This window comes from Vigna unguiculata, unplaced genomic scaffold, assembly GCF_004118075.2.
Source record: "Vigna unguiculata cultivar IT97K-499-35 unplaced genomic scaffold, ASM411807v1 contig_643, whole genome shotgun sequence".
NCBI lineage: Eukaryota > Viridiplantae > Streptophyta > Magnoliopsida > Fabales > Fabaceae > Vigna > Vigna unguiculata.
In genome coordinates, this window is record NW_021011365.1 from 106,071 (window position 1) to 121,834 (window position 15,764).

The 15,764-nt window shown below is 33.7% G+C and overlaps 1 protein-coding gene across 2 annotated transcripts; it reads right to left on the reverse strand.

The window, feature by feature from the left end:
• Positions 1–8,337: 8,337 nt before the first annotated feature.
• LOC114172640 lies at positions 8,338–15,257 on the reverse strand. 2 transcript variants are annotated; one of them, XM_028056976.1, is made up of 6 exons: positions 15,209–15,257; positions 14,600–15,020; positions 9,025–9,098; positions 8,847–8,928; positions 8,667–8,765; positions 8,338–8,584 (listed from the first exon to the last, which is right to left on the reverse strand). In XM_028056976.1, exons 2-6 carry the CDS (start codon positions 14,621–14,623, stop codon positions 8,489–8,491), a joined length of 375 nt encoding a protein of 124 aa, XP_027912777.1. In that variant the 5' UTR covers positions 14,624–15,020; positions 15,209–15,257; the 3' UTR covers positions 8,338–8,488. The 2 variants fall into 2 exon arrangements, with proteins under 2 accessions (XP_027912777.1, XP_027912778.1); XM_028056977.1 differs by lacking the exon at positions 15,209–15,257 and having other exon boundaries at positions 14,600–15,197.
• Positions 15,258–15,764: the final 507 nt, after the last annotated feature.

The following is a 15,764-nucleotide window of genomic DNA, read 5'->3' on the forward strand; positions in this document are numbered from 1 at the left end:
AAAATAATTTTTCTTTTCAAAACTAGGTACTTAAGATGATGAGAAGGATATTTTAGGGTGTCTTGAACACTTAGTTCCTTAAAAATTAGGTCAAAATCAATTTCAAGGAGCATGCTACAACAAAAGGCATAGATCTCATGCAATAGCTCAAATACTTAGAAACAAGAATAAGAAAACTCAAAGAAGCATATGACATATGACTCAAGCAAAAGTTAGACACATTTAAAGACTCAACATGACATACACAAAGACACAAACATGTAGCTATCATGCATTTAAACTCATGGATTTGAGGATCAAAGACTAAGCATCAAAAGACATGTTATCCAACCACATTTAGGAGCAAAAAAGTCACAAAACCGAAGCCAAAATTGCCACAACATAACCTGAAAACGTTGTTTTTCGTATTCTCGGCAGCTCTGACCTTTGCTCACTCATTTGATCATAACTCTCTCCACAGAACTCCAAATGAATTAATTCTTTTTTTTTAGAAACTAGACTCAAAGAGATTTCTTTTGATATAAAGAAAGTTACTTTTGGACCACTGAGCAGGTGCAGTTTAATATTTTAAAATCGTGAACAGTTTCTGCCAGCATTGTTTTTGTGTGCAATGGAAGTGGATTTGAACCATACAAAGATAGCTACAACAAGACAAGGTTAGCACATGAAAAACACCATATTCAAGATAACCTAGGCTCTAGATACCAATTGATGAAGGATTATCTTGTTCCTTTTTAAGAATATTGAATATGGTGTGAGTTGATTAAGAAAGCTAAGTGAAATCCCCACTGGACATTAAGATAGCAAGCTATCTAGATGTGAAGGTTCCTTTCACAAAGCTCAAGAGAAGAAGATGATGGATTGATTCAAAACAAAAAGGAAATGGAAGGCACATAAACCATAGAAAACCAAGAACAATTAAAGGAAGAAGAAAACATAAAATGGAAAGGAAAGAAATGGTAAAAATGTGAGAAGCACGCCACTACAAGGCTAGGCTAGAAGCCATGACAACCTTGAAGATGAGTGGATGTGTGCCGCCACTTGCTATGCAAGATAAGGCTTAAAAGTTTCACTCCCAAGGGAGGAAACTCTCACAAATGGTTGAGACACAAGAGTGTTTTTACTTCAAAATGTTCAACCCTTTTACATGTCTAGGAGCACCCCTTATATAGAAGAGTTTAGGGGCCTCTAAGCAAATAAAAGATACCTAAGGATGTCTCTACAAAAACCTAACCCTAGCTTCTAGAAACTAGGTCAAATAAGGTTACAAAAAATGAGAGACAAAAGAGCTAGCTATGGTGTGTGCAAGGCTAATTTCGTTCTAGCACAAAAGGAGACAAAGAATGTGTCTCATATGTCTCCAAAAAGTGGCCAAAGAGTGCTAAAAACAAAGGAGACCAAAGGTACATAGGTACACTTGCTTCATGCCTTTTACTTTATGCTTTATGCCTTTGCTTTACTCTCTCTTCCACATCATTTATGCTCCCCAATCACCATGCGCCACCTAGCATTGCTTTCTTACTCCTAATTAACCTACAAAGCAAATAAACATAGATTAGCATGTTGGCTTAAGTCAAGTCAACTATAGTCAATAAGTCAAACCTAGTCAAAGGTCAACAAGTCAACTAAAGTTGATTCAACTAAGTCAACTTTGGGAATCAAAAATAATAAACACAAATGAAAAGGGATGAAGGATTAGTGAACTTCCTTTCTGAACATGCTTAGTCTTCTTAAGCATGTGCCTTCATCCTTGGTTGGGGTCAATCCTTCATCAGAACATCAAGAGGACCTTTGCTCAAAGTTTGTGGATGACTTTTGGTAGCCTTAAATTCAGTTACAATCAACCATTAAGTAGCGAATCATTATTAGCCTGAGTGGATCATTAATTAATACCTTTAAGCGGGTTGATATTGAAATTTATGTGTCTTTTGTAATTCTGATGGTTAAAGCTCCTATATAAGTTGAACGTTTTTCATCAATGAAGACAAGCTGAGTTTTATTCAGAAAATAAACGAGTTTTATCTCATCTATCTTAGTGAGAGTGATTCTCCTAAGTTCTTGAGTGATTCAAGAATCCATGAGTTTAATCACAGGTCCTTTATCCCTTTGTGTGTTTGAACTCTTAGGCTTATCTTCCATTCTTGGAAGTGTGATGTCTATCAATTTCCGTTCCATTTTCTTGTTTTAAATAATTTTTCAAATTTCTTGCTTGTTAGCATTCCAACAATGATAGATCTGTCAAACGAATCGAACCTTGTGGATTCACATGGTTTGGTATTCAGAGCCTGGCTATCTAGATTTGGAATAGGAAAGGAAGTTTATTATACAAAGTTTTTAACCGAAGGCCATCCATATTTAGTTGCATTCGATTACGGAAGCGAAAATAATGTTGTGAGCCAAAGATTGGAGGAGAAACTCCAGTTACCAGCAACCTTTCATCTGGATCAAGCATCGATCAAATTCAGTACATGGCAATGTGTGAAAGAAGTATTATGTGATATTGCTCCCATGGACTCTTGTCATCTTCTTTTGGGATGAGCATGGCTTTGTTTTAAAACAGTCCATCTTGATGAACGTTCCGTTTATTTGAGAAATGAGGGACATCAAAAGAAGTAGAAATTTATGACACCAAGACAAGTCATTAAGGATCAACGTAGGATGAAGGAGAAAACAGAAAAAGAAAGATTAGAAAAAGAAGTAATATTATCTGCAGAAGGAAGGGAAAATAAGGAAAAAGAAATGGAACTAGAGAAAAATATGATGAAAACTTTATTCGTCAATGTTTTTTCTTCTACAGTTTGTGATGTCATTTTACAGGAACAAAAGGATAAGCATGTGAATGAAACACACCAACTTCCATGTTTATTAATTAATAGCTTTAAGTGGGTTGTAATTGAAATTTATGTGTCTTTTGTAATTCTGATGCTTAAAGCTCCCATATAAGTTGAACTATTTTCATCAATGAAGGCAAGCTGAGTTTTATTCAGAAAATAAACGAGTTTTATCTCATCTATCTTAGTGAGAGTGATTCTCCTAAGTTCTTGAGTGATTCAAGAATCCATGAGTTTACTGAAAGGTCCTTTATCCCTTTTTGTGTTTCAACTCTTAGGCTTATCTTCCATTCTTGGAAGTGTGATGTCTATCAATTTCCATTCCATCTTCTTTTATGTTTCCATTTTCTCGTTTTAAATAATTTCTCAAATTTCTTGCTTGTTAGCATTCCAACAATGATAGATCAGTCAAACGAATCGAACCCTGTGGATTCACATCATTTGGTATTCAGAGCTTGGCTATCTAAATTTGGAATAGGAAAGGAAGTTTATTATACAAGGTGTTTAACCGAAGGCCTTTGCATTCGATTACAGAAGCGAAAACAATGTTGTGAGCCAAAAATTGGCGGAGAAACTCCAGTTACCAGCAACCTTTCATCTGGATCAAGCATGGATCAAATTCAGTACATGGCAATGTGTGAAAGAAGTACTATGTGATATTGCTCCCACGGACTTTTGTCATCTTCTTTTGGGATGGGCATGGCTTCGTTTTAAAACACTACATCTTGATGAACGTTCCCTTTATTTGAGGCATGAGGGACATCAAAGGAAGTAGAAATTTAGGACACCAAGACAAGTCAGTAAGGATCAACATAGGGTGAAGGAGAAAACAGAAAAAGAAAGAATAGAAAAAGAAGTAATATAAACTGCAGAAGGAAGGGAAAATAAAGAAAAAGAAATGGAACTAGAGAAAGTTTATTTGTCAATTTTATTTTTCCTACAGTTTGTGATGTCATTTTACAGGAACAAAAGGATAAGGATGTGAATCAAACACACCAACTTCCATGTTTAAAAAGGAAGCTTGTTCATAGTGCTTTATTATGCATTTGGTCCGTCGATAAGAAGCAAATTCGTCAAACACAATGAATGAAATTATTTATTGTTACATATCAAGGTGGGGCACTGTTGCTAAGAAATGTTATCGACGGATTGCAACCATTGGAAAGTAACAAATATCAAGTTGAATTTGATCCTGGAAGAAGAGAATTAGTTTCAACTTGTGAAAAAATAAAAGTCCTTCACAACATCATAATTAACTTACGTTAAAACTAGTGTCTTAAGATTCGGGACAAATCTTCTCGAAAAAGGAGGGTATGATGTGAATTGCATATGGGTCAAATGGAGCATGACTAATGCGCCGTGTTGATGCAGTTTCTTTTACTTAAGTAAGGGCCCAATGCTTTGTAAAATTGTCTGACCAAATTGTGTTTGTGCTTAACCAATTAATGGGCTTTAGTTTTGCTTTATCTTCAAGTTCAAATAAGGGTCCATATGCCAACTTAAGAACCAACCTTTGGAAGATCAAGAGGACCTTTGCTCAAAGTTTGTGGATGACATTTGGTAGCCTTCAATTCAGTTACAATCAACCATTAAGTAGCGGATCGTTATTAGCTTGAGTGGATCATTAATTAATAGCTTTAAGCGGGACGATATTGAAATATATGTGTCTTTTGTAATTCTGATGGTTAAAGCAACTATATAAGTTGAACCATTTTCACCAATGAAGGCAAGCTCAGTTTTATTCAGAAAATAAACGAGTTTTATCTCATCTATCTTAGTGAGAGTGATTCTCCTAAGTTCTTGAGTGATTCAAGAATCCATCAGTTTAATCAAAGGTCCTTTATCCCTTTGTGTGTTTCAACTCTTAGGCTTATCTTCCATTCTTGGAAGTGTGATGTCTATCAATTTCCATTCCATCTTCTTTTATGTTTCCATTTTCTCGTTTTAAATAATTTCTCAAACTTCTTGCTTGTTAGCATTCCAACAATGATAGATCAGTCAAACGAATTGAACCCTGTGGATTCACATCGTTTGGTATTCAGAGCCTGGCTATCTAGATTTCAAATAGGAAAGGAAGTTTATTATACAAAGTGTCTAACTGAAGGCCATCCATGTTTAGTTGCATTCGATTATGGAAGCGAAAACAATGTTGTGACCCAAAGATTGGTGGAAAAACTGCAGTTACCCGCAACCTTTCATCTGGATCAAGCATGGATCAAATTTAGTACATGGCAATGTGTGAAAGAAGTATTATGTGATATTGCTCCCATGGACTCTTGTCATCTTCATTTGGGATGGGCATGGCTTCGTTTAAAAACACTCCATCTTGATGAACGTTCCCTTTATTTGATGCATGAGGGACATCAAAAGTAGAAATTTATGACACCAAGACAAGTCAGTAAGGATCAACGTACGCTGAAGGAGAAAACAGAAAAAGAAAGAATAGAAAAAGAAGTAATATAAACTGCAGAAGGAAGGGAAAAAAAAGAAAAAAAAGAAATGGAACTAGAGAAAGTTTATTCGTCAATGATTTCTTTTCTACAGTTTGTGATGTCATTTTACTGGAATAAAAGGATAAGCATGTGAATGAAACACATTAACTTCCATGTTTAAAAAGGAAGCTTGTTCATAGTGCTTTATTATGCATTTGGTCCGTCGATAAAAAGCAAATTCGTCAAACACAATACATTGAATTATTTTTTGTTAAATATCAAGGTGGGGTATTGTTGCCAAGAAATGTTATCGACGGATTGCAACCATTGGAAAGTAACAAATATCAAGTTGAATTTGATCCTGGAAGAAGAGAATTAGTTTCAACTTGTGAAAAAATAAAAGTCCTTCACAATATCATAATAAACTTACATTAAAACTAGTGTCTTAAGATTCGGGACAAATCTTCTCAAAGAAGGTGGGTATGATGTGAATTGCATATGGGTCAAATGGAGGATGACTAATGCGTCGTGTTGATGCAGTTTCTTTTATTTAAATAAGGGCCCAATGCTTTGTAAAATTGGCTGACCAAATTGGGTATGTGCTTAACCAATTAATGGGCTTTAGTTTTGCTTTATCTTCAAGTTGAAATAAGGGTCCATATGCCAACTTAAGAACCAACCTTTGGAACGTCAAGAGGACCTTTGCTCAAAGTTTGTGGATGACTTTTGGTAGCCTTAAATTCAGTTAGAATCAACTATTAAGTAGCGGATCGTTACTAGCTTGAGTGGATCATTAATTAATAGCTTTAAGCGGGATGATATTTAAATTTATGTATCTTCTGTAATTCTGATGGTTAAAGCTCCTATATAACTTGAACCATTTTCACCAATGAAAGCAAGCTGAGTTTTATTCAGAAAATAAACGAGTTTTATCTCATCTATCTTACTGAGAGTGATTCTCCTAAGTTCTTGAGTGATTCAGGAATCCATGAGTTTAATCAAAGGTCCTTTATCCCTTTGTGTGTTTCAACTCTTAGGCGTATCTTCCATTCTTGGAAGTGTGATGTCTATCAATTTCCGTTCCATCTTCTTTTATGTTTCCATTTTCTCATTTTAAATAATTTCTCAAATTTCTTGCTTTTTAGCATTCCAACAATGATAGATCAGTCAAACGAATTGAACCCCGTGGATTCACATCATTTGGTATTCAGAGCCTGGCTATCTAGATTTCGAATAGGAAAGGAAGTTTATTATACAAAGTGTTTAACCGAACGCCATCCATGTTTAGTTGCATTCGATTACGGAAGCGAAAACAATCTTGTGAGCCAAAGATTGGTGGAGAAACTCTAGTTACCAGCAACCTTTCATCTGGATCAAGCATGGATCAAATTCATTACATGGCAATGTGTGAAAGAGTATTACGTGATATTGCTCCTATGGACTCTTGTCATCTTCATTGGGATGGGCATGGCTTCGTTTTAAAACACTTCATCTTGATGAACCTTCGCTTTATTTAAGGCATGAGGGACATCAAAAGAAGTAGAAATTTATGACACCAAGACAAGTCAGTAAGGATCAACGTACGCTAAAGGAGAAAATAGAAAAAGAAAGAATAGAAAAAGAAGTAATATAAACTGCAGAAGGAAGGGAAAATAAAAAAAAATGGAACTAGAGAAAGTTTATTCGTCTATGTTTTCTCTACTACAGTTTGTGATGTCATTTTACAGGAACAAAAGGATAAGCATGTGAATGAAACACACCAACTTCCATGCTTAAAAAGGAAGCTTGTTCATAGTGCTTTATTATGCATTTGGTTTGTCGATAAGGGGCAAACTCGTCAAACACGATGCGTGGAATTATTTATTGTTACATATCAAGGTCGGGTACTGTTGCCAAGAAATGTTATCGACGGATTGCAACCATTGGAAAGTAACAAATATCAAGTTGAATTTGATCCTGGAAGAAGAGCATTAGTTTCAACTTGTGAAAAAATAAAAGTCCTTCCCAAGATCATAATAAACTTACACTAAAACTAGTGTCTTAAGATTTGGGACAAATCTTCTCGAAGAAGGAGGGTATGATGTGAATTGCATATGGGTCAAATGGAGGATGACTAATGCGCCGTGTTGATGCAGTTTCTTTTATTTAAATAAGGGTCCAATGCTTTGTAAAATTGGCTGACCAAATTGTGTTTGTGCTTAACCAATTAATGGACTTTAGTTTGGCTTTATCTTCAAGTTGAAATAAGGGTCCATATGCCAACTTAAGAACCAACCTTTGGAAGATCAAGAGGACCCGTGCTCAAAGTTTGTGGATGACTTTTGGTAGCCTTAAATTCAGTTACAATCAACCATTAAATAGCTGATCGTTATTAGCTTGAGTGGATCATTAATTAATAGCTTTAAGCGGGATGATATTGAAATTTATGTGTCTTTTGTAATTCTGATGGTTAAAGCTCCTATATAAGTTGAACCATTTTCACCAATGAAGGCAACACTACGCCAAATTTGGCAATAGACAGCGTTTTTTTTTCTTAATAGATAACGCTTTTTAGGCGCTATCTATTGGAGCGGTATCTATTAATAGACAACGCTTGTAAAAAAGCGTTGTCTAATGACACTTGATAGATAGCGCTTGTCTAAACAAGCGTTATCTATATATTTTTTAATAGATAGCACTTTCTTTACAAAATGATGTCTATCAAAGCTCTCATAGACAACACTTGACTGAATAAGCGCGATATATGAGAGTAGTTTTTCATCAATAGGTAGCGCTTTTTCAATTCATTAACAGATAGCGCTTGTTCAAACAAACATTGTCTATTTTTCATTAATGGATAACACTTTTTCAATTCATCAATAGATAACATTTTTTAAAACAAGCGATGTGTATTGGTTTGATTATTTTTTATTATAATTTATTTAATTTTTTGTTCATTCTATTCTTCGACTCACATGCCTGTATAAAAACTTTGAACTTGAAATCAAGCAAAACTGAAATGAAAGGGCATTGAAATTCTTACATAGTTACACAAAAAACTTAATGATGTTTATATATTTTTAAAAAAGTATAATATTACATGAAAGAAATTAGCAAAAAAAACTAATATTTGTAGTACTCATCCATCATGTTCCATTTTTGCTAGACTGTGGAGCCAAAACACTTTAGACAAAACATTGTTCCTAACCTTCCCTATTTTGTTATATAAGGAATTATACAACTAACCTATAAACATTTACTAATGAGATAAAAACACCAATCTTCCCTGACTTCAATGATTTGATTGTCAGAATATTGTTGACATCTGCAACTAGGAAAATACTACAACAAAGAAAAATAAAATAAAATTAGTCAATCAAAATCCTACTACAAATGAATAATACATACAATTAAGATAACTTACATCTATTGGAATTGTCCCTCCTTCACAATATGTGACAATTTCCTTCATATATCGACAAATGTAATACCCACAATCATGGCCGTTGGATTGTTTTGGACACTAGAAAACATCAATACAATTGGTATTAACCTTCAAATAAAACAACATCATTTGATCTTCAAATACACAATTGTAATTTACCTTAATTGGTGTCCATTTGATATTGCTTAACTTAGACTTTGAAACCATAGACCCTCTTTGAGCTCGGTAGGTTTGTATAACCCTTGTTAATAATAAAAATGAAGCATACATAAGTAAAAAAATATATATACAAAAATTATACATATATATGTGTGAATCACATTAAGAAGATTCTTACATGTCAAACAACTTCTTCAAATCTTGCCTCATATTAATGTCTTTCGCCAATGGGTCAAGATAATAAATTATCTCCATTTTAAGATTGATTCCGAGCAAGACCCAATGTTGGCTAAAATTGGAAATGAATAAACAAAATTAGATTTTGTGCATCTAACTTTGAAAATAATACATTATTGATAAAGTTAGGAAAAAAGTATTACCCTGTATTGATAGGAGCAAGAACAAACTTATTAATCACCCCATTGTCAAGAAATATACTCACTATTTTTTGCATTCTCTCTTTCATTGGTAGTTCATGTGTTGTTATTTGGGGTGATAAAAAGAAGAACCCCTTATGGTAGTTCTCTCTTTCTTTTGATATACAAAAGAAAGATATAAGAATTAAAAGTTAGTAAAATCATAAAAGCTACTCACCAAAGATTAAAGTCAATTATAAAAAAGTAGTATATTGTACCCGATATATATAGAAATTGTAGTTGCACCAAGCCATGCATAGTCAATAATTTCTCCAATAATTTCTGCATTAATGATTTCTTTATGTTCATCAAAACCAAATATGTCTTTCTCTATTTCTATTGCCGAAAGTGACTCAGTAGGCTTTAATTTCATATATGAAGAGAGGTAGTTGCACCATTAAGGAAGATTGGGATGAATCACTTTACAAGGAATATGTTGAACTGTCATTTTTCCTTGACATTTTCTTTTAGGTGCGATAGATTCATTCGTATTATTAATCTTTTTCTTTTTAGATAGAGTGGAATCCTAAAACATCATCAATTAAACAAAATTAGGTTATAGATAAAATATTTTCATAAATAATTATGAATTAATAAGGTTTGACAAACATACCGCATCAACAACCTGTAAAAGATTGATTGGCCATGCCACAAATGTACCTATTGCTTGTCCTATTGTCATTATGTCGTCATCAGCATTAGGTATAGGCAAGGATACATTTGGCTCCACAACAATATCTACACTAACTTTAACATGACCATTAGGTAGAGATCTACCATGTAGTGTATCACCTTTAACATTATGCAGTTTCCCATGGGCAACCAAGCAAAGTAATGGTGATGATACAAACAATTTACAACTTGAGACCCCCTACATTATAAAATATAATTATAAGATATAATGTTTAAAGTGACCAAATGTAGAGAGCTATTAGAAATTTAACATAAGCAAGTTACGCTAATGTAGAAAAGTTAGTTACCTCGGGAAAACTATTTGATGAAATTGTGCAACTCCCTTGGCCACTATTGACACCAATATCAGGTTCTTCTATGTTATTAGATGTGTCCTTCTTTCGAAGTGAATTAATCTCATTCTCCATTCGTGCCATTCTTTCAGCCATGTCTTTCATTTGAGTAGTCAATGCATCATGGTCTTGTTGTGTATAACGCTTTTTGGGCGGGAAATAATCTTTGTGACTGACTCCAAATCCTGTTGCCCTAACACGACCTGGATACTCTGGGACACATAAAGCTTGAGCAAGGATGTCTGAGCGAGCATTACTCATCTCTTCTGACTGTATAGTTTGTGACAATATTACCTACAATAAACAATAATCAAACATATCACACTTATTCTCATATCACACACAAACAAATATAATATGAAAAGATATTACTTACACATTTGTTCCAAACTTGCTGAACATCTTCATTTTCAATTTCCCCAGCCTTATTCACACGAGCATGCTTCCATAATTCTTGACGGGGAATATTACTAACATTTGACCCCAATTCCTTTATCTAAGTTTTGGGAAATATAATCAACCTAGTTACAAATCATATTAGCAAGTTATGTATTGTTTATTTATTGATATATTGACTTACCATTTCTTGTTCTAGGCGTGCATACCCCTTACGTGAACCTCTATAAGGGTACTTAGAGTGTGATGCTCTTTCCTTATTTTTTAAGCTCTTTTCCTATATAGAAAGATTGTAAATGTAATATTATCTACATGAATCAAAGGATAAATACATTGCATTTGAATATTATAGATTACCTGGAAACTTGTATCCATACGTTTTGCAACAAAGTCTTTCCAAACATCCTCACTAATCATTGATGCATACTTCTCAGGAGGCTCAGTAGGAGGATTCTCTATGTAATTTCCATTCTCATCCTTTAGATAAGTGTTGGCCAAGTTAGTTCTAAAAGTCCTAAGCAACTTACCTGCCTCCTTTAATACATAATTCTTACGACATGTATCAATATTAAAAGTTAACTGTAAAAGAAAAAAAATTAGCATAAAGAAGTTTGGGCAACCATAACACATACTTTAAAATAAGTAAGGATAATATATTTTACTTGTATATCATTCCAAATAATGTCCTTATAGGAACTCAAAGCCAAGTCTTTCCAATTATCACATGTTATAGGAACATTAGAACGGACAATGGATCCAAGATAACTAATGAAGTTTGTGCCACCAGGTTCAATTGGTTGACCTCTTGCATTCCATGAAACCTAATATCATGAATAAGCATATATTATTTTTCTAGAAAGTAAAAGATATTAAAGGATCAAATAGATACATTACATCTAATTTTCTTCCTTCACTTCTAGCTCGAATAATTTTCTTCATAATCACAACACCTTTCTTCCATTTTGCTTCCTCAAGAGGAAGATTATCATCTTCACTATGAGATGTCATTTACCTATAATAAAAGAGATTAAAAAAAGGTTAGCATCGGTAAAAAGGGAAAGACATAAAAATATAAAGTTATAAATGTAAACCAACCTTTTCTTCTTTGTAGTCAACTTTAAATGATTAGGTTTCTTATTGATACAAAATGATGGATTTATCCAAATCCCTTCCTCATGGTCATCTCTTCTATACAAGATATCATCTGTTATTGGATCATCATCATATGATATGTCATATAAAGGATCATCCTCAATATTTGTATTTTCGTCCTCTATATCTTCATTGTGATGCTCATTTATTTTATTGGATAATAAAACAATTGACCAATTGACATCAACAGGATCAGTGACATAAAATATTTGTTGCGCTTGTGATGCTAAAAAAAATGGCTCATCCTTGTACCCCACTTTATTAAAATTCACAAGCATAAACCCTGCCTCATCATGTCGAACTCCATTATTGTTATCAACCCACTTGCAACCAAATATGGGAATTTGAAATGTTTTATAATCCAACTCCCATATGTGTTCAATTACCCCAAAATACGACATATTTGCATATATAGGAGTTCTATCCTTAGCACTTGAGATATGCATAGATTCAGCCACCAAAGTGACACCACTATTTTGCATTGTGCTTTGATTATCTCGTTCTTTGGTACAAAATGTGTACCCATTAATCATATAAGCACTGTAAGAGAAGACTTGAAAAGTTGGACCATTTGCTAACCATCTCAATCTGTCAGAAATATTAGAGGAGTTCACATTTAACTCTGCATAAATGTGGCTTTTTACCCATTGTATAAAAGTTGCATTGTGTTCTCTACTTATCCAACTGTCAGTCCTAGTTGGATTTAATCTTTTTAGCATGGCTTTGTGTCTCTCAATATATGGTTCAACTTCTTCGTCATTGTGTAGAATATACAATTGAGCTTGTTCCCAATCTTTCCTCGATATGGTCATTATGGTCTTTCCAGTAATCCCCTCTCCTGAGGTTCTTGCTAAGTGTCGAGACTTTGGAAGTCCTATTGATTCAACATTAGAGAGGTAATCAGTACAAAACTCAATAGCTTCTTCAAGTATATATCGTTCCACTATACATCCTTCTGGTCGACATTGATTTTTCACATAACCCTTCAATATCTTCATATAACGCTCCATTGGGTACATCCATCTCATATATGCTGGCCCACAATATTGTGTCTCTTTAACTAAATGAATGGTAAGATGAACCATTATGTCAAAGAAAGAAGGTGGGAAAAACATTTCAAGCTAACACAAAGTTACAATAATTTCTCTTTCTAGTGCTTGCAATTTTCCAGTGTCAATCACTTTGCTACAAATGGCTCTAAAGAAATAACATAGTTTAGTTATGGTCCATCTTACCTTTTTAGGTAAAATGGAACGTATGCCTATCGGTAGCAAATGCTCCATGAGAATATGACAGTCATGAGACTTCAACCCTTTTAGTTTTAGATCTTTAATAGATACAAGGTTTCTGATGTTTGATGAGTACCCCTCTGGAACTTTAACTCCTTGCAAAAACTTACAAAACACAAGTTTCTCCTTTCTAGATAGCGTATAAGCTGCTGGTGGTAGATATTGACGTTTACCTTTCTTTATTGGTGCTAATTCTGTTCTAATTCCCATATCAAGTAGGTCCAACCTTGCATTGATGCCATCCTTAGACTTTCCAGGAACATTCAACAATGTACCTATCACACTATCAAATACATTTTTCTCAATATGCATAACATCAAGGAAATGTCTAACATACAAGGATTTCCAATATGGCAACTCAAAAAAGATTGACTTTTTCTTCCACCCAGATGTGACTAGATCTGCTGCAAAAGTTTTACCAAATTTGTTGTTTATATTCTTTACTTTATGAAAAACTTTATCACCAAACAACAATTCTGGAGGTCTACGTTCTTCTATTCTTCCATTAAATGCTTTTTTCCACCCTCGATAACGATGTTTTGAAGGTAAGAATCTGCGATGACCAAGAAAAACATTTTTCTTACCATGTTCCAATCGCACCCAATCTGTATTATCTTCACATATAGGGCATGCACACTTCCCTTTGATACTATATCCAAATAGATTACCATATGCTGGAAAATCATTAATTGTGCCGAACAACATTGCTCTTAGCTGGAAACTTTCTTCCATATAGCCATCATACACCACTACACCTTCGTTCCACATATCCTTCAAGTCTTCAATCAAAGGTGCCAAGTATATGTCTATGTCATTCCCTGGTTGTTTTGGGCCTGGAATTAACATGGACAACATCATGAACTTCCTTTTCATGCATAACCATGGAGGTAGGTTATATATAATCATAACCACAGGCCACGTGCTATGCGAGTTGCTTTGCATACCATGCGGATTTATTCCATCCGTAGACAAAGCAAGACGTAGGTTTCTTGGTTCTTTTCCAAAATTAGGGTAATCATAGTCAACTTTTGCCCATTGAGGAGAATCTGCAGGGTGTCGAAGCTTTCCTTCACATATCCTTTCATCTGCATGTCATCTTAAGTTCTTTGCGTCTTGTGCATTATGATACATGCGCCTAAATCTTGGTATTATAGGAAAATACCATACCACTTTCATCGGTGCTGAATTTTTCTTGTAGCGTAATGCTCTACATTTAGGACATTTATCCAATGATGCATATTCATTTCGAAAAAGAATGCAATCATTTGGACAAGCATGAATCTTCTCGTAGCTCATACCAATAGAGCTTAACATTTTTTTAGCCTCATACATTCGACAAGGAAGTACATTATCTTGTGGTAGCATATCTTTCAAAAGTGACAGTAATTCAGTAAAGCTCTTATCAGACCATCCATTTCCTGCTTTCAAATTGAATAATTTTAACACTGCTGATAGTCTTGTGAAACTAGTACAACCATTATACAGTGGTGTCTTTGCATCCATTGTCAACCTATCAAACATTTGAGGACAATCTCGCATATCCTCTTCAATAATGTTTGCAATCTCCTCAACTTGGTCTAAGTCATATGTTGTGTCAGTCTCTTGTGGTGCATAACTTGTGCTATCATGCCCATTATGTGCTATATCATTTTTTTTGATTTTCACCATGTTTGGTCCAACATGAATAACTTTTATCAATTCCGTTGCATACTAAATGTGCTTCTAACTCATCTGCGTTCACTACCCTTGAATGACAACACTTCAAGCAAGGACAAATGATTCTACTAGGGTTTTTTGCATGCTCAACTGCAAATCTATGAAACTCTTTCACCCCATCTTCATATTCTTTTGATAATCGACTAGCAAACATCCATTTCCGATCCATATTTTCTTGAGCTATCATGTTAGTTACTATAATATTAGCTATATAGAAATCAAGATACAATATAATAATAAGACTCTTATTCCTAATCTAATAATTTTAATTTCTAAAACAGAAAGCTAAGGAAAATTCACATGCATACATATATTCTTCAAACTAACACCATTTCCAATAAGAAACTATAAAATAATATTCATGTTACCTCAACTTTGAAGACACTGTGATTTGTGTGTAATGAAAGTCAACAACTGCAAAATTTAAAGAAGAATAAAAATACAATTATTAAAAATGAAAGGATTAGTTAAATAATAGCATATAATGTTTCATCCACCAATATAAAATTTGTTTGAAAAAATACCAATAAATAACTAGTATACATTATAGTAATTCTAGTAATTTATTTACTTCAATATAAGTTTAAGATAAATAATACAACTGTTACGCAATGTCCTACTTTGATATATTTTTGAATTAAGTTTTATTATTTTTTATTTCTAATGGTTTATACTTAAAGCATGTTTGTATCGTGAGTCAACTTATTGGTTCAATTTATATAAACTTTTATATAAAGCTTTTATAACATAATATGCTACCAAACCTGTGTGATGAATATCTACTGACACAATATTCCAAAATGAAATTATGAAAATAAAACTATGCGAAAAAAATTCATATATACCAAACCAAATAAAGTGCACCTATTGATATCAAATACCGAATAAAAAAATTAAAAAAAAAAGAGAAGAAGAAAAAGAGTG